The following is an 18,981-nucleotide window of genomic DNA, read 5'->3' as shown; positions in this document are numbered from 1 at the left end:
ACATGCAGAAAACTGATACTGTACTTTATTGTATATAAAGGCCTGAAACTTGAGGCTGAATAGGCACTGGCAGATGGCGGAGGGGCTGCAGGCCCTTTTCTGCAAGTGTGAAATGTGACATGGCTCCCTGCGGCTACATGCACTATGCACAATCCTGGCCACTCTGCAGTTTGTGTCTGGCAGCTCTGTTCGCTGAGGTCCCCAGTGGCACCAGTGATTTACTGGTGTGAGGATCACAACTGAAGTGTGTGACACCTGGTGAACACAAGTTAAAAATATATATACATGCAACTGCTTAAGCCATGATCCCAGAGACTCAGAAACAAATCTCAGAACCCAGCGGCTTTTGGCAGAAATGTGTCTGGAGTCCGCGTTAGGTTACCAGCCCCAGGCCACCCCAGGTGGGAAAAGGTGCTGTCACACCTCCTGTTCCCCCAGCAGTTCGAGGTCCACCATTTTCCAGAGGCCAATGGACAGTCAGGTTGGGACCCTGCAGTGACGAGACACACGGGTCCTCACGGGATGGGTGTGGAGCCGGCCCTTTCCTCCCCCGCCCCAATGAGACCCCGAGTCACCACCCACAAACGGGCCCTCTAGCTACTGATCAAGCTGCTTAAGCCATGATCACAGAGACTCAGAAATAAATCTCAGAACCCAGCAGCTTTTGGCAGAAATCCCTCCAGATTTAATGGTTAAAAATTCAGAATTCCAGAATATGCTATTCATAATCAGCAATAGAAAACAAGTTGTCTAGTGTTGCCTGTTCAGCAGAACTGAGTGTTGGGGTAAAATCCCAAATAATAATGGTGGCTCTGGTGTCGAAATATTGAATGTAATCAAAGTAGAGAGAGAGTAAGATGGAAATCATCTGCCACACAGGTAGGGGAGGGTGTGGGATAGGGGTATATTGGGGATTTTGGTGGTGGAAAATGGGCACTGGTGAAGGGATGGGTGTTTCATCATTGTATGACTGAGATTTAACCCCAAAAGCTTTGTAACTGCTCTCATAGTGATTCAATAAATAGATTTACTATGTGTGTGTGTCTGTGTGTGTGTGTGTGTGTGTGTGCAAACACAGTGTGGGGAGCGCACATGCCAGAGAGCACCACAACGAACACTACACCAAGAGGTGGGGTGACCCCCGGGGAGCATCACAACCTAATACATGAACATTGCAACCAAGTTTTTTTGCAGCCCCTGGTCAATGCAACATGAACAGAAGGAAGGAGGAAAAAAGAGCCAAGAATATTAAATTTTAGAAGGAAATACAAGGCCAAAATTTCATGGTAGTGGATTTGGTGATCATTTTTTCTTCGACTTAACATCAAAAAGCATGGGCAATAAGAGAAAAAAACAGAGAGACTGAACTTCAGGAAGAGCTCAGGAAGATAAACAACTTTCGTGCAACAAAGGACACTATCGACATAGTGAAAAGACAATCCAAGGAATGGCAGAGAACATTTTCAACATACTTATCTGATGAGGTCATTATTTTTAGAATATATACGGTACTCCCAAAACTCAACCCCCAAACCAAACGACTCAGGCCAGAGAAGTCAACAGGCTGAACACAGGCTTTGCTTATATGAGGCCTGGACTTGGTCCCCAGGGCCACATGGTCCCCTGAGTAATGTTCACAGCAGCTTTGGTGGCAACAAGTACGAACTGGATAAAATCATTAATGGGTTTGGGGTCAGAGCGATAATGCAGTAGGAGATTGACAATCCTCAGTACTCTCTATATGGTCCCTTGAGCCCCACCAGTAGTGATTGCAGTGTAGAGCCAGAGATTAGCTCTGAGCATCACCTGGTATGGCCCAGAATCAAACAAACAAAACAAAAATTATACGCTCACACTGGTGGAGGGAATTTGACACTGATGGTGGGACTGGTACTGAGCATGGTATGCCTAGTTAACTATTCAGCTAGGAATAATTTTGTAAATGAGTGTCTTGAATTTTTTTGAAAAGCAGTGGCTAAATGAATTAAACTGATGTAGCAGTACAACTGTTCTGTTATAAAAAGGAACTATGTTAATACATAGAGCAACTTGAATGGGACTCAGGACATAAGGATAACTGACAACAGCTAATTTTAAAGAGGCATAATTTGTGAGATCCCATGTACCAAATATTGAAATTATAAATTATAGTGATTAAGAGCTGATCAGTGGTTACTAGGTGTTAGAGGTACGGTGGACTGTCTTTGGGGGAGACGGGAAAATTATGAACCCTGAGGATTGTGCTTGGAGGTTACATGAACCTGCACAATTCTCTAGCACTTCACACACACACCGGCAGCATGTAAAAACTGGTGAAAGTTGAATCAAGTCTCTACCTGAGTTAATAGTATTGCACCAACTTCAGTTTCTGGCTTCTGTTAAAATGTTGCAGTTGTGTAAGATTGGGCAATGCTGGGTGAAGTGTTCGTGGAAACTATGTAGCATTTTTGAACTACTTTTGAGTTTAAAAATCTCTCAAAGGAGAAAATCAGAAAAGAAACAGTGGCCTACATAACAGCAAGGATGAATCTCAAAAAACATTTAGCCAACGTAAAGAAGCCTGACACAAAAGACGGCACATTACTAACTCCATTTAAAAGTCTGAAACAGGTGACTCCCAAAACAATGATGGAAATCAGATCTGTGCTTACCTAGAAGGGAATATATGGGGAATACCGGAGGAATGGAGGAACTTTCTGGGCAGTGGAAATGTGCATTTTACTATTTGTCTGAGTTATGTCTTAAGAAGATGAGGGAGACCTGGGATGTGACTTCATGTAACTGCCTCGCAGAATGTAGGATGCCTGGAATTTGATTCCCACTTGCTAAGTGTGATCCTGTCATTAGCACAACTGAAATGTGTGGCCCCCCCAAACATACATCAACAGGCAAGCAAGCGCTTGCAGAAGCAAATCCCCACACCAGGTTTGGGGACCCCTCCTCATTACTGCAACAACAAAGAGAGAGGTAGAAAAAAGGGGGAGCACTGTGTTGGTTCCACCCACAGAGATTGAAAAGATTAAAAACTTCAGATAAAGCATTTCCTGGTGACCAACAACCCAAAGTGACTTGAGGACTATTGTCCCTGTAATTTGAAAAGATGTAATTCTGAGAGCAAGAGAAGTGGCCTAGTTGGCCAATTTATACTTTGCAAGCCCTTTCTGTAAAAGGTACTGAGCATGTCAAGGGTACATGGTTTGGAAAAAAAATCATAGATTTGAAATTCAGCACTTTTTATCTTTTGTGTCTTTTGCTTTTAAACAGAGTTATGCCTAGCTTCTCCAATCAGGCCAATTAAAGAGTCTGAAAGAAAGAAAAGCACCTATACTGAAAATGTACTTAATGTACTAGAATGCTTTCAGTCACTATTTCAAAAGAAAATATCTGTGGAGTGGCTTTGCCTTTCTTACTGAACTGGCCAAGACGCTGCACGAATTCAGCATTCTGGCTTTTAAAAATCTCTATAATATGGCTTCTATTCTGGTTTCTCATTGGGTCACTGTTCCTTTACCTTCAAGTCTCCTTTTACTTCCTTGGGGGATATACCCAACAGTCTCATATCACTACTGGTTCTGTACTCAGGGGAACTATATGTGGTGCCAGCGATCAAACTGGGGTCACCTAAATGCAAGGCAAGAGCCTCGCCCTAAACTATCTCTCCAGCTCCTTGCTATCTCTAATCCTTAAAATCTTTTTATCCCATCACCACTAAATCCTGAAATCTTTAAGTGTGGGTCAATGGGAGGCCTGACTCCCATTTTCTCCTTTCTTCTTTCCATTTAAAAAAAATTTTGGTCACATCTGGTAATGCTCAAGGTTTATTCTTGGCTCTGTGCTCAATTCTGGTAGTGCTTCGGGTGCTCTATGTGCTATCAGGGATTGAAACCAGGTCAATCTTGTGCTAGGCAAACACCTTACCGATTGTGCTATCTTTCTGGCCAATGGCTCCTATTAAAAATTTTTTTTAAAAAAATTTTCTTTAGGCTACACCTAGAAGTGCTCAGGGCTGACTCCCGGCTGTGCTCTGGGATTACACCTGGAGGGGCTTGAGGGGCCACATGGGATGCTGGGGATCGAACCCAGGTCAGCGGTGTCCAAGGTAAGCATTCTACCCACTGTACTATCACTTTGATCCTGACTCCCATTTTTATCCTGAGGGCTGACATGTCAAATTGAGGATTTTCTCAGGGATACTGTGTAGATGATGATACTGAGAAATATACAGAAGGTCTTGACTACAAATTCTTAAGGTATTTTTCCTTTTGACAGATGATGAAGCAGAAGCTCAGAGACTAAAGGCCGACTGTGTGCAGGGACTAAATTTACAGCTCTTGCCCCTGCCTAGCTTCTGGCTCCAGGTTCCTAGAGTAAGGGGTATGCGGTAACCTCTGACTGTCAGCCCCTATGAATGAATTTACTTCTCACCTGCTTCCAGGCTTCTTCCTTCACCCATCCCTCCACCCCACCCTAGGCTTCCCTACTGTTCCTGGGCCTCTCAGAAGTCCTGTGGATTCCTGTTCCAGACAGATCTCAAAAGTGCACCATCCTCTTCACCCCAGACTGCTTCCTACTGAGCTCACTCTCTCAGCAGTCAGATCAGTTGCCCCCACTGCACTGGTTCCCAGAGTCCTTTGGTTATATCCATGTTGCTGCCAGTCACAGAAGGCTTTGATGGACATTTCTTTTGGGTGGGATCAGGAGGGAATAATCTCAAAGCAAACTGAGAAACTTCCGGAGACTGCCCTTAACCCTGGAATGTTTGATTCTAGAAGGCTCTCCCTGAGGTTGGAGACAGGCCAAGGGTTATGGTGCTTGCTTGTCTGGCACGCACCAGAGCGTACATTCTCCCCCAAGCATCACTAGAAGCCTTGGTGTGGCCATGGAGGCACTAGAAGCTCAGAGCACACCTGGTCCCACCAGCACATCTGGATGCAGTTCAGGAGATCCCTGCTCCACCCCCAAGCATCGTCCCCCCCAAGCATCACTAGGGTGTGACCCTGGAGGCCCAGAGCCTGGCTGATCCATCCTGCCATCCTCTGAGCCTTGCACAGAATCATTGGCTTGGCTGGCCAAGAACCCCTAGTCTCCTGAGCTCTCCTGGGGATGCCCCCTCCTCCCGACCCAACAGGCTCACTTCCCCAAAAGATGGTGACCTCCCGGGTGTGACTTTGTGACTTCCAGGTGACCTCCCAGGTGTGACTTTGTGACTACTCCCCAAGGGGGTTCGCTTTAAGAGAAGCAGGTCTTAAAAAATCCTATCCTTTAGGGTTAGGCAATCCAGCGTTTATTTAGGCTGGCTCACTTAACCCGTCCCTGCTTCAATAAATCCGCTTGCGAAATGGGAATAGCAATCATTACCTGAAAGGGCTCTTGTGAGAAGTAAAAGAGCTACACAGCACTTAGGACACTAGCGTTAAAGGCATCTGGGATGATCCCACTTGCAAGTCTGAAGAACCAAGAGACCAGGCCCTATCCAGGGAGTAGAGTCTAGGCTCCAGCGAGAGTGGAAAAATCCCTTTCTCCTCGAGTTGCGTGGGTGCTCTTCCACGCCCAAAGGGATCTGCGTGCCGAGAAGGCTGGCCCAACTGGAAGATTCCCTCCAGCCTGGAAACAGGCCCTCTCTTTTAGTCCCGGGGCTCCACGCAAGTCGGCGCGGGCAGCAGCATCCCGCGAGTGCGCCCCCCGGGCTCGCCGCCCGGCTCCGCTCTCGGATGGGGTGGATCGGCGGCGGCCCGGGCTGAGCGGCAGGCCCCGCCCACGCGCCACCTCGGCCCCACCCCTTCTTCCGGAGGCAGGGGGCGGGACACGCCGGCGCCGCTCCCTCCCATTGGCCTGCGCGGGCGCGGGGGGCGGGGTTCCCCGGCGCGTCCGCGGCCCGGGCCCACCGTGTTGTCATTCCGCGGCGTCTAGAGGACACGGGCAAGATGGCGGCGGTGTCTGGGCTGGCGCGGAGACCCCTGCAGCAGGTAGACGGCGGGCCGCCCGACCCGACCCCGGCGCAGCCCCGCGCCCCCCGCGGCGTGGTCTCTCTCTCTCTCTCTCCCTCTCCCTCTCTCACTCCTTCTCTCTCCTCGCCAGGTCTCGGGACTGCTGAGGAGGCGCTTCCACCGGACGGCGCCCGCGGCGCTCCAGGTGCGTGTCCGCTAGCGGCCGGCGAGGAGGCGGGCGGCCGGGGTCGGCAGGGGAGCGGCCCGGAGCCCCCGCGTGGGCCTGCCCGGGCGCCCACGAGGCTGTTGTGGGATCGCTCGGAGGGAGATGTTAGGAAACAGACGCGGCGCCGTCTCACCCCGAGGCCGCCTCCTCCTCCTCCTCCTCCGCCCTCCCCGCTTTCGGTGGCACATTATTAAAAATGACCCTTTGGAAACGTTTCGTGTCCCCCCCCCCCCTGCGCCCCCCAGTGCCCGCTCCGGGTCTCCGGAACGCGATCACTCTCCCCCTCTCGGCCGCGTCGCCCCCCGCGTCCCCGGCAAGCGCCCCCACCGCTCGCCTCGGTCCCCGGGGATCTCCTCTGCATCGTCCCTGCTGGACACGAGGACTGGGCCGCTTGTCCTTTTGGCGTCTGGCTTGTGTCACTTAGCGTCGGGTGTCCGGGCCTCTCTCTCACTCCTTCTGGCGGTGGAATGACTCCGTTGGATGCGTGGGCTGCTTCTTGTTTACCTGGTCATTTCTTTTTTCTTTTCTTTTTTTTGGGGGGGTCACACCCGGCGATGCACAGGGGTTGCTCCTGGCTTTGCACTGAGAATTGCTCCTGGTGGTGCTCCGGGGACCATGTGGGATGCTGGGAATCGAACCTGGGTTGGCCGCATGCAAGGCAAACGCACAGGGCTATCGCTGCTCCAGCCCTTCTGGTCATTTCTTAGTGGTCACCGAGGTGGCTTTCATCCTTGTGGATTCCGCTGCGGTGAACCTGGGTGTCCCTATAGCTGCTCTCCTTTCCCTTCTGTTGGCTTAGGTGTTGAAAGGTGGAGATGCTGCCATTGGTAGTTTTTGTATTCAACTGTTTGAGGAATCTCTTTTTTTTTTTGGTTTGTGAGCCACCCCTGGGAATGCTCAAGGCATATTTGGGCTTTGATGTTCAGGGTCTTGTTCCTGATTCTGTGCCCTGGGATCACTACTGGCTAGGGACCAGTGGGGTGCTGCAGATCAAACCCAGGTCTACTGCAGTTAAGGCAGTTGCCCTCCGCATTATTTCAACTCTCTGGCCCACCTTATATATTTAGTTTTAGGGCCGCACCTGGTGATGCTCCCGGGTCACTGTCAGGGGTATTCAGGGGACTGTGTTGTAACAGGGGATGAATCTGGGCCTCCAGCATACAAAGCATCAACTCCAGCACAAGGACTATCTCTCCAGCTCCTCCCCCTCTTATTTTTAACTGGAGGGTTCTATGGGCCTGTGTGATAAAGTAACAACAACTAGGTGCTGAGGGCAAAGATGTGTTCATTCCCCAGCACCCAATGAACTGTCGCTGTGTCTTTAGGCTTCCTGGAGATTGCTGCCCCTTTGTATACTGAGTATGAAAATAAGACTAGTATTTGTTCGTCTTGAATACTGCCCCCGAATGGGATGGCTAGCAAGCAGGTTGCTTTGGAGTGGAGGGTCCCAAGCTGTGCTCAGGGTAGCTCCCTTCCATTGATGCTTGGCCAACCAGGCTGGCAGATAATGTAGGGCCTTAGGATGCCAGGCCTTGGTGGGGTGTGCTCCAGGGCCACAGCTGGCAGGGCTCAGGAGGCCATGTGGTGCCCGGGAGCAAACCAAGATCAGACACGCGTAAGGGTGTCCACCTTAGCCCCCGAACGCTCTCTCTGGCCCAAGCAGATTGCTTAAGTAGAGCTGCACATCCCCAAAAAGCCTTTAGTACGCTCGTTAACACATCTGGTTAAGATGCGTATTTGTGATAGAACTGTTACTGTTGGAAGTCTCTGAACTTTTAAAAGCTGAATCTAGTAATGGTTTTTATTTATTTTTGTTGCTTTTGTTTTGGCACCACGCCCAGCAGTGCTCAGGACTCACTCATGGCTCAGGGATCACTCCTGGTGGGGGTTGGGGAGCCATATGGGTGCAGGGAATTGAACCAAGGTCAGCCATGTGCATCTTACGCACTCACTGCACTACCGACTGGCCCCTCTAGTAATTTTTTTTTTTTTTTTGCTTTTTGGGTCACACCTGGCGATGCACAGGGGTTACTCCTGGCTCTGCACTCAGGAGTTACTCCTGGCAGTGCTCAGGGGACCATATGGGATGCTGGGAATCGAACCCGGGTCAGCCGCGTGCAAGGCAAACGCCCTACCCGCTGTGCTATATCTCCAGCCCCTCTAGTAATGTTTTTGTTTTTAAATGAATGTTTTAATTTAATCACTGTGAAATAACAAAGTTTTTCATGATTGGCATACACCCAGTAATGGTTTTTATATTGTGCACTTTTTGGCAGCCCAGATAATAATAAAAAGAGAGACTTTGGATAATATCCTGAATGATCTTGTGGCTTATTGGATATTCTTCTACCTATGACAGGTGACAGTTCGTGATGCTTTAAATCAAGGTATGGATGAGGAACTGGAAAGAGATGAGAAGGTATTTCTACTCGGAGAAGAAGTTGCCCAGTATGATGGGGCATACAAGGTAGAACAAAGTTTGCATAAAAATGAGGTGGTGATGTGACCCTCAGATATCCTTAGAACTAATGAGGTTCATGCTCCACTGCAGGTCAGTAGAGGACTGTGGAAGAAATACGGAGATAAGAGGATCATAGACACACCCATCTCTGAGGTAAGCCTTCAGCCATAAAGCAGTGTGTTCAAGTATATGCTGTTCAAATATTTGTGGATTTTCATGCATGTTTGCATTTTACTCCATAGATGGGCTTTGCTGGAATTGCTGTAGGTGCAGCTATGGTATGTATTCCCTTTATGACGCTTATCCAAAGACATCATTTCTTTTAATACGACCTTTTGAGAACATGAACCGTTGTGGGGACAGAGTTTTCGCTCACCGTTTGCCACTCTGTTGCTTTTTTCAGTCTTTTGAACGTACATGTTTTTATCTTGACAGGCGGGATTGCGGCCCATTTGTGAATTTATGACCTTCAATTTCTCTATGCAAGCCATTGACCAGGTTATAAACTCAGCTGCCAAGACCTACTACATGTCGGGGGGCCTCCAGCCTGTTCCCATAGTCTTCAGGGGGCCCAATGGTGCCTCGGCCGGTGTAGCTGCTCAGCACTCACAGTGCTTTGCTGCCTGGTACGGGCACTGTCCAGGCTTGAAGGTGGTCAGCCCCTGGAATTCAGAGGACGCAAAAGGACTTATTAAATCGGCCATTCGGGATAACAATCCAGGTCAGCAGAGTCGCCCTTTCGATTTTAAGGAGCTAAAGTGAAACGTTCTTGTGGACACAACGTTAATGGCTTCTAATGAGGGCTGGAGCTATAGCACAGCGGGTAGGGCGTTCGCCTTACACGCGGCCAACATGGCCGACCCGAGTTCGATTCCTCCGCCCCTCTCGGAGAGCCCGGCAAGCTACCGAGAGTATTCGATATGCCAGACACAGTAACAACAAAGTCTCCAATGGAGACGTTACTGGGCCCGCTCGAGCAAATCGACGATCAACGGGAGGGCCTTTACCTTTACCTTAATGAGGCTTCAGACATAGCTATAAAATGTAAAGAGGGGTCAAAGAGATGTATAGTGGTTAGGGTGCTCTTCTTGCATGTGACTGACCAGGGTTCAGTCCCCAGTGTTGCATGTTGTTCCCAGAAGCCTGCTAGAAGTATTTCTTGAGTGTAGAACCAGGAGTAAGCCCTGAGCACTGCTGGCGTGTCTCCCTCCGGGCCCTGTCTCCCACTCAATTTATTTATTTTCTTTTTGAGTCACGCCCAGCGATGCACAGAGGTTACTCCTGGCTCATGCACTCAGGGATTACTCCTGGCGGTGCTCGGGGGACCATTTGGGATGCTGAGATTCGAACCTGTGTCGGCTAAGTGCAAGGCAAACACCCTACCCGCTGTGCTATCACTCCAGTTCCCCCACTCAAATTTCTTAAAAAATAATTTGACAAGGTGCTAAGATACGATTGTATTTCTCAATCCTGACTCATCTAATGAGGCCTGTATAAGGAGACATTCCCTGAATATCTCCAGCACTGGTTTGGCCTGAAAATTTGAAATTTGGATTGATCATACTACAAATAATGGTATCTAACTATCATCAATGCTAATAGTCGCAATGGATAAATAGTAACTTTTTGCTAAAAAATAAATGATGTTGTTTGTATACTTTTAGTCAAGTACCTTTGCTTAAATATTCTGTTTTGCAGTGGTGGTGTTGGAGAATGAATTGATGTATGGCGTTCCTTTCGAACTTTCCACGGAAGCTCAATCAAAAGATTTTCTGATTCCTATAGGAAAAGCCAAAATAGAAAGGCAAGGTAAGAGAACTCATGTCCATTTAAGCATTATTGTGATCCAGCCCTTCTATTTAAATAGGTTAGTTCAATCTAGATAAGGAAGTTATAACATGAGTTTGAATTAAGAATGTGTTATGTGGGGCTGGAAAAACAGTACAATAGTATAGTGGATATGGCACTACCTTTGCATGCAACTGTTGGGGGTTCTGTTCCCATCACCACATATGGTCTCCCAAGCCCCTCCAGGTGCGATTCCTGAGCACAGAGCCAGGCGTAAACCTTGAGCACTGCCAGTTATGCCCACTCCCTGCCAAAAAATTGTCATGTGCTGATTGCTCATACACTTGTGTTTTTTTCTCAATCATGGTTCAGTAGATTTATAATTTTGATGGGTGAGGTGGGGCCAGGTTGACTTTCACCCAACCAGGCCAGCGGTTTAAAATTCAATACTAGGCCCCAAGAATGTGGTGTTGCTTGGACCCTGCAGTGTCACTGATCATCTGGGACACCTTGCTAGTGCTGGGGCGGGAGTGTCAGGGTAGGAAGTGGGGAGCATGTGGTGCCAGGGATTGGGCCGGGCTCAGGTCCATGCCTTGTGACTGTACTCCCTCCTGGCCCCAAGTCTGTACTTAGGGTTAGGATAGCTGCCACATTTCCTCAACTCACTAGGATGAAGTTAAAGATTTTTCAGATGAATGGGCAACAGCTGGCTACACAGTGCAGCATCTGTATTTTCAATCTGCCTCTGATCTGTGGCCATTCTATTTCAGGGACACATGTAACCGTAGTTTCCCACTCCAGACCTGTGGGCCACTGCTTAGAAGCTGCGACAGTGCTCTCTAAGGAGGGAATTGAATGTGAGGTAAGTGGACAGTTTATTTCAAGATCAGATAGTGGTGTGGGAAAAGCAGAAAGATAAATGGGTAAAGCCTTCCATGCCACTGACCCCCATTTCAATCCTTGGTGCCACACATGGCCCCCCCAGTCACCGTTGGGAGTGACCCCCTGAGCACAGAACCAGAAATAAGGCCCTTGGGGCTATTACACCACTGAGTGCGACCCCAAAACAAATAAAGGTTTTTATTTAATGACCCCAGAGAGTCACACGTGCGGCACCAGCACTCTACGACCGAGATACATATCCCTGGCCCCAGAAAGATTCTTTCAAAACACTAAGAACTAGAAATTGGAATTTGAATTCTGTAGCAGGTTATGTAAAATTTTGCTTTGTTACTTCAAACCTCTGCTTGTACCTGGAGACGAACTTTTTTTCCGATACTTCTCTTTTTACTGTGTACGTTTCGGAACTTTTAGAATAGTTTCATATTTTTGGGGGGGGGGGTTACACCCAGCACTACTTAAGGGCTATTCCTAGAGGTGCCTAAGGGGCCACGTGGTGTTGGGCTCAAACATGGACTTCTCCAAGTAAAGCATATGCTCTGGTCCCTTGAGTTATTTCCTTGGTCCCAGTACCTGCTTTGGGAGAGGTGGGTGTGGGGGGAGGTGGGGATGCTGCCCTATACCCAGTGGTGCTCAGGAGGACCCCCCGGTGGTTTTGGGGGAACCATTTGTGCGGGATTGCAGCCGGGGTCAGCTGTTCAGGTAGAGCAAGTACCTTCCCTCCTGTACTGTCTATTCCACAGTAAGTGCTTGTTTAAGATGAGACATAACTTGGAGCTAGAAGTCCAGAGAAGGAAAACTTAGAAGTTAAGTCTGATTTCTAGGACTTAACACACTTGAGAAAATTACATATCATACCTTAGCTTCCGTAGCCATAAAATGAGGATAATATATTTTCTGTTCTGTCATGTCAGAGGTGAAATTTATACTTAGTGTGATACCTAGAACATGGCAATCATTTTAGTATTCGCTATTTCGATGAGAGGGAAGATACAGCCAGGGGAGGCTAAGTGAATTCTTGATTAAACGGCAGCTTGAAGTGGATTTGAAATTGGGCATACAGATTGTCCTTTCATGGTTTCCCCCCACCTCCTAGATCGAGAGCTTAACAGGAAGGAAAACAGAAATGAATTTTGGAGATACGATTTTATTTGTGACGCATTGGTTCTGTACTTGATTTGTTTAGGTGATAAATATGCGTACCATTAGGCCAATGGACATGGAAACAATAGAAACCAGTGTCATGAAGACAAATCATCTTGTCACTGTGGAAGGAGGCTGGCCACAGTTTGGAGTAGGAGCAGAAATTTGTGCCAGGATCATGGAAGGTATTTCAGATAAACTGGTTCTAGAATAGTTAAGCAGTAATAAACATTTCGTATCTTGCTGCTGGATAGAAAGACAAACAGTTAGGGGTTGACCAGCAGCTTGAACTTGCAGCCTGTCACTTTTCCTCTATCTAGCTTTAAAAGCAAAGCAAGAAAAATTCCACTTTATTGTTTACTTTTCCCCACCCCTTTCATTGTTGCTTTCGCAATGATGGGGTTGCACACCTGCCTATGGCCCTCGCATCCATGTTCTCCCGAGCCCACAGGCTATGTTTGTGGTGCTCCTTGGGGGTTGATCCCTCTCCTGTGGTGCTTATACGTACCAGGCTGTGCTGAGGACAGAACAGCTCGTGGTATAAAGGATCACAGGAAAGAGTTGCCAGGATTGTGCTCAGTACTTGTGGGGGCACTGGGGGTTGGTGGTTATCTCTGTGCTTGCAAGGCAGATGTGGTAAGCCACTGTAGGATTCCTCTCAGTCCCGGAGTTCACTTTTGATTTTTTCTTCTTCGGGCAGCCACACCTTTTATGCCTAGCTGTGGTGGTGCTCGGTTGGCTGTTCGGTGGGTGGGAGTGGCAGGAGGGGTGTTGAGACCAAAGGTACTCACACGTGCAACGCATGCACCTCCTTACGCAACGGCATCTCTGGCCCCTCAGCTGGTTTTTCTCGCCTCTCATTTGAACCTTCTTTCCTAGGCCCTGCATTTAATTTCTTGGATGCTCCGGCTGTCCGTGTCACTGGTGCTGATGTCCCTATGCCTTACGCAAAGATTCTAGAAGACAACTGTGTACCTCAGGTTAAAGACATCATATTTGCAATAAAGAAAACACTGAATGTCTAGTTTAGACGACCTTCAAGTCATTGGTATTTACTTGTAATAATTGCTGACACTTTACACATGGATTGAATTATAAGATCTTATGAATCATAAAATCATCTTTAAAGCAACAATGCAGATGTTTTTGTATGGGAAGATGCTTAAATACGCTTGGTTTGTGGAAAAACTCTCCACTCTCCTGCCTAAGACTCCATTTTTTTTGGTCTGTTACAGTTTCTATATTCTTTGAATAAGACTAATTGTAAAATTTTGCCCTCATTAGAAGGACAAAATCGAATATGTAAAAATAATGAACATAATCTGCATTTACTGTAAATTTTGATAGGGAATAAAGAAATTCCTAACTGACTAATTGTGTTTTACATTTTGAAGTAATAAATGTGGGTTGGAAATGTCAAAATTTTATTAGAAATTCAGTGTCATTAGGAACTAATCACTATTTAATGAACAAGACTGCAGGGCACTTAGGAATTTATTCCACCACTCGCCTCCATTAGGCTGGGGATTTAACCCAGGTTTGATATGCCAAGCACAGTAACAAGTCTCACAATGGAGACGTTTCTGGGCCCGCTTGAGCAAATTGATGAACAACAGCAGACCAGAGGCACATACCTAGCCCAACTGAGACTTGAAATACTCTAAATTTTGCCATCCTATCAGACAAAATTACGTCAGTTACTTTTTTTTCATTTCAAAAAAGTTATACTGCTCTCTTCAAAAGTTGAGAGGGGCAAAGCAGGTTTAAGGTTGTCAGAGAAGCATATGAGTGATGTCCAATTTCAACAGAAAGACATTTCAGGGGACCAGAGAGATAGTAGTGAGTGGGCAGGGCATTTGCCTTGCACATAGCTGACCCAAGTTCAATTCCTGAGCACAGAGCCAGGAGTAAGAACTGAGTGTAGCCAGGATATGTGGCCCAACTCCCTATCCAAAAGACATTTCATCAATTGAGGGAAAAAGAGATTTTATGGGTACAAAGGAAACAGCATGTGGATCATGCTCCATGTTTACAACAGGTGCTATAAAAGTTCTCATTTAAAATAACCAGTCTACAGACATTTTCTTGACATGGTTTATTTTAAAAAATACAACTGAACATTTATCACAGATTACATGAAACTATACACAATAACATTCTGTCTGCATAGTAACCAACACTGATGTGTATACTTGAATTTTTAAATGGATTATTTATAATCCTTTAAAGTGCAATTTATTAAGGGTGTAAGCAAATCATAGGATAAAGGATCTCTTATAAATGAGTTACAATAAAAAGATATATTTGGATAAATCTTTGAAAGATGCCAAATTTCCTTGTATTATATAATACTATTACCCCCCACAAACCCAAAACTTGACTTCATTGCTGAGAATTAAGATCCTCTAGTTGGCAAGAGCTTTTCCTGACTTTTAAAAAATCTGTTCAGTACGTTCTAACTGAAAGGAATTTTAAGTCTAGAAGTACTTGCATCAGCAGCCCTGAGTTCTACACCACCATGGATTTCCTGTTGGAACACAGAAGAATGTTAGACCTTCCTGTTCTAGTTGAGAGGAAAACTCCGTTGCCTCTGACTTAGCAACTAACTATGCCTAACACTAGTTAAGACATTAACTAGTGTTAATGTCTAACATGAAATTAAGAGGGTGAAAATGGTAGTTAAGAAATAACCAGTTAATGCCTTAAGAAAAGAGAAATTAACTCTGAGGAACATTCATAGGAGCTGTCTGAAGAACACTAGGGACAGGCAACACAACAAGGGCCATTCACTGTGGTGACTGGGTATTGTCACAGTTATTCTGTGCTTCCTTAAGTTGGTGCAAATACTGTTGCCAATGCTGCTGGCTCCACCCCCCTCCCCCCAGTGCCCATTAGAGGATGAACAAGACTCCTTTAAGATGGTCATAAAGGAGCAAATATTTCTTAATGCAGCAATGTCTGCCTAATTTTATCGAACGTTTCCCTCTTGAAAACTTCTTACATCAGCATCTGCAAAACAGTATGTGGCTGTAACTGGCTCAGCAATTATTCATGGGAACAGGGTACTTGAGAGGTGGGGAAAAAAAAAAGCACTTCTCTCCAAGTGTAAACCCAAAGCTTTAGCCTATCTTAGGAGCGCTGTGATCACAAGTTTCGGCTTTCCTCAAAGTTCCTTTTTGGAAATTCTGGATGGAGCTGAGTAGGGCCGCTCGGCCCACCCCATTCACAGTCTGGGGCAGGGGCTGCGTGGGCCCTTCCGTGCTCGTGCTTGTGCTCGCAGGAGGCAAGGGAGCTGCTGGTGGTGGAGGCGGCGGTGGAGGAGGTGGAGGTAATGCAGATAACCCTGTGGAGGAAAAGTAGGGGCAGTCAGAACCATCTCCCCAGCACTCTGCTTAAGTGCTATACTCAGTCCCAGCAGAATGTGCTGTAGTGAGTCTGCAATTGTTTTTCTAGGAAACGGTGGTTCAAGATACCCTGGTACTCTATGATTTTTTTTTAAAAAATACTAAACAAGACTCCAAGCATCAAAGAGGAATTAAATGGCTTACCACATAGAAAAGACTAAACATAAAGATCACAGGAAACTACTAAGTGACATTCTGCATAAACGAAGCTCTAGCTTTTGAGATCTTACTAACAGTCCCCCAAGAGAAGTTCCATTGGCTACTTTACGCCCTGGCTACTCTGTGCACTGAGATAGCCATGAAACTAGCCCTCAAATGCACAGTGGAATTACCTGAGTATTGGTGACTATGAGGGGTGGCAGCGCTTTGCTATTCCTGCACATACAAAACTTGAAGAATGTGATTTAATATGAAATGACAAACCACTTATGAGTCTCAGTAAGGACGCAGTGCCTGCTGGGTTACGGGCTCCCCGGGGGCTGTCTAAAATAATTGTTCTTCAACTAAGTTGTCTTACAAAAAAAAAATGTATCTTGCTAATAATAGTTTGCAATGTGAATCAGGGGCAAGGGGAATTTCTCCCCAGTAGTAGTATTCTTGGGAATCTCCCTCAAGCACTCCTCTTTCCACTGTGGCCCCAACCCAGGATCAGAACTAAACTGGCTGAACCCTACATTTCTGCTGATGCGTCTGGAGACTGTAATGTCAAGCTTAACCGTAATGAGCAAGAAGAAGGAAGCCGCCTATGTATCTAAAAGCATCCAGGCACATGGGCACTTGGTACCTGTTTTGAATTCAGAAATTGTTCTCTCAGGATAAAATAAATAAGGATCCAGAAAAATCCTGCCGTGAAGAACCTGCCTACGCCAGAGCTAGCAGCGTCCTCTTGCGCAAACCTCTCACTCTTGGTAGCTCTGCTTACCTGTTTCAGGCCCTACTCTCCTGTCTCCTCATGCTATACCAAGAGGCATACTAGGTGGTTCCCACTCACCATCCCCTGCAAAATTGCTGCTGAGCTGCAGTGATAACCAACATAACAATTGCAACTTGAGCATATGGAATCAGCAATAAAATACTTAGGTAAGCACATCCTTTGAAAACCAGTTTAGCAGGCAAGTGTTAGAGTCTTGTATTTTATAGAAAACCACTTACCTCCCTTTCCATCTTTTACCCAAACCTAAGGCAGCTGAAATTAAAGAATCACACAGATACACACATTCATGCTTTGCAATCTCGGAATGCTCAAATCATAAGAAAGCAATACAAATGACCATTATAAGTACAGACACGTGGACAACATGTAACTATCATTGGTCCCAACAAAAACAAACAATGGATGATATTCAAATATGTTCTATGCCAGGGTGGTGGGAAAACATTATGACACAGCATTACAAAGAAGAAAAGGATTTTAAACGTAAAATGACAACTGAAGTCTGGAGAGCCAGAAAGAATTTGGGTGTGATACAAAGGCCCCTCTGAAGGAGAATTTGGAGAGTGACCAGTGAAAGACAAGGCAGAGGGGAGACTGCCCTTGAGAGAGCCTGGGACTCAGCTAGATCAGCCCAACAGCCTGGAGGAGTGAAAGGATGCCTGTGTGACCCCTCCACCCCAACGCCATCCCTCACCCATGTCAAAAAAGGGCAACGGGGCCTGGCCCTGACATTCAGGGCCCAATGGATACCAGAACGAGCACCAGCATTTATGTCTCCCAGTCTGTGCTGGAACCTGGCAAGAGGTCAAGCAGACAGGAAGCCGAGGTATTTGTATTCTGCTAAAGGCAAAAGGCCCATCATTGAGGCACTGGAGTGCTCCTCAAGCCCAGGATCCTTAGTGGCTAGAGGTGGGCCGTGGGCTGCCATCTTCATTCATTTTCATTTCATTTCATCATCCTGTTATTCGTCAATTGCCTCGAGCAGGCCCCAGTAACGTCTCTTTCATCCTAGCCCTGAGATTATATTCAAGGCTCTTTAGGAGAATGAGACCCATCATTGTTACTGGTATTTGGCATATTTGGTATGCCACGGGGAGTTTGCCAGACTCTGCCCGCTGTTCCAGACTGTTCCAGACAACTGCCATCTTCATGCAGAACCAAATTGCTTGCCCTTCATGAAGAATTGACACTTGATTTTTGGCTTTGTGACCAGGTACTCAAAATTTTGAAGTGCAAATTCACTATTCCAGTTTGGGACCGGAGGGGTGTTCTTTGGTATAACGGAGCTTTTATTTTCAAATAAAGGATTAAACTGCGAGCGCTCAAGCTGAACCTCTGTTAAGTGGCAGAGTGAAGAAGTACATGGTCCAAAATGCACAGGCCAGTGCACGGAGCTGTGCCACGGAGCAGATGGGGTACTGAGGGCTGGGAGAAAGGAGAAGCTGCTCATTCCAGGGATGGGGAGTGGTCACCCTGATGTCTGCTCAGGGACACTGGACCCTTGAGGTCCACTTTTCCCTCACTGGACCTGTGATAATGGGGAGGGAGGGGGCAGGTCTTGATATGTTATGCTCAGGGCATAGGAGACTGAACTTAGCTCACCATCTCAGAACAGCCCGAAGGGAAGAGGCCTAGGAGGCCCCAGGTGACTCACTGGAGGGGCAGAGATGGGAACTCACACGCCCAGGGCTGAAGCCACAACACTGAACTAATGAGGAGCGTGAGGGGACGGTGTAAGGACCACAGCCAAGCAGGCACATGGCCTGTGACAAGCTTGGGAGACACTGCCTGAAGTCTGAGCATCTCTCCCACTTCTCCAATGTGAATTCAGCTCCTCTTCCCCACAAGGCTGCCGAAGAGCTCACAGCCCTGGTCAGGGGGGGCTTGTTCAGACAAGACTGGACGGATTCTACTCCAGAGTGACTGTCAACTGAAGTCACCCAATTTTGAGAAATAATGGCTTAAGACAACCGAGCTTAAGAGATGCCACAAAACAGCTCATCTGTAATTAGAACTGGATCAGCCCTTCAGTCCTGACCTCTTCGATCTCGTTTTCTCTGAGACACACGGCTGGCTCTTAGATCCAGCTACCCCACCCTCTCCGGAATTCCATCCTCCCAACCAAATGGCAACCCGGCCGTCCAGGGGAGGCCCCGGGACAGGGCACAGGCTGTTCCTGCAAAGGCACAGGCAAGATC

General features: G+C 47.1%; 2 protein-coding genes across 17 annotated transcripts in view; one reads left to right on the top strand and one right to left on the bottom strand.

Moving 5' to 3' along the window:
- Window positions 1-5,867: 5,867 nt before the first annotated feature.
- Window positions 5,868-13,815, top strand: PDHB (pyruvate dehydrogenase E1 subunit beta). Its single transcript, XM_056129251.1, has 10 exons — window positions 5,868-5,966; window positions 6,079-6,132; window positions 8,513-8,620; window positions 8,705-8,767; window positions 8,857-8,892; window positions 9,050-9,335; window positions 10,313-10,423; window positions 11,173-11,264; window positions 12,489-12,630; window positions 13,325-13,815. The coding sequence occupies exons 1-10, from the start codon at window positions 5,925-5,927 to the stop codon at window positions 13,468-13,470; spliced, it is 1,080 nt and encodes a 359-aa protein (XP_055985226.1). The 5' UTR covers window positions 5,868-5,924; the 3' UTR covers window positions 13,471-13,815.
- Window positions 13,816-14,523: 708 nt separating this feature from the next.
- PXK (PX domain containing serine/threonine kinase like) overlaps window positions 14,524-18,981 on the bottom strand; it is a 99,820-nt gene continuing 95,362 nt past the window's right edge. For 8 of the 16 annotated variants that reach the window (XM_056129196.1, XM_056129195.1, XM_056129202.1 and 5 more), the window contains exon 19: window positions 15,643-15,788. Coding sequence is in view for 4 of the 16 variants with exons in the window: in XM_056129208.1 (XP_055985183.1) it covers window positions 15,590-15,788; window positions 17,002-17,035 (233 nt within the window). In the remaining 12 variants the exon portion in view is untranslated. Of the gene's footprint in view, window positions 15,789-17,001; window positions 17,036-18,981 lie in introns of all 16 variants that reach the window. The other 8 variants (XM_056129198.1, XM_056129203.1, XM_056129207.1 and 5 more) reach the window with 4 other exon arrangements.

Source organism: Sorex fumeus, unplaced genomic scaffold, assembly GCF_029834395.1.
Source record: "Sorex fumeus unplaced genomic scaffold, SorFum_2.1 ptg000072l, whole genome shotgun sequence".
Taxonomy (NCBI): Eukaryota; Metazoa; Chordata; class Mammalia; order Eulipotyphla; family Soricidae; genus Sorex; species Sorex fumeus.
The sequence above is the reverse complement of the archived record's forward strand: the minus strand, read 5'-3'. Positions and strand labels throughout refer to the sequence as shown.

What these genes read in the sequence shown, in the direction of transcription:
- PDHB (XM_056129251.1), top strand. Translation starts at nt 5,925, where the DNA reads ATGGCGGCGGTGTCTGGGCTGGCGCGGAGACCCCTGCAGCAG. An exon ending in CGCGGAGACCCCTGCAGCAG is followed by an intron (nt 5,967 to 6,078) that starts GTAGACGGCGGG and finishes TCTCCTCGCCAG; the next exon opens with GTCTCGGGACTGCTGAGGAG. An exon ending in AGGAGGGAATTGAATGTGAG is followed by an intron (nt 11,265 to 12,488) that starts GTAAGTGGACAG and finishes TGATTTGTTTAG; the next exon opens with GTGATAAATATGCGTACCAT.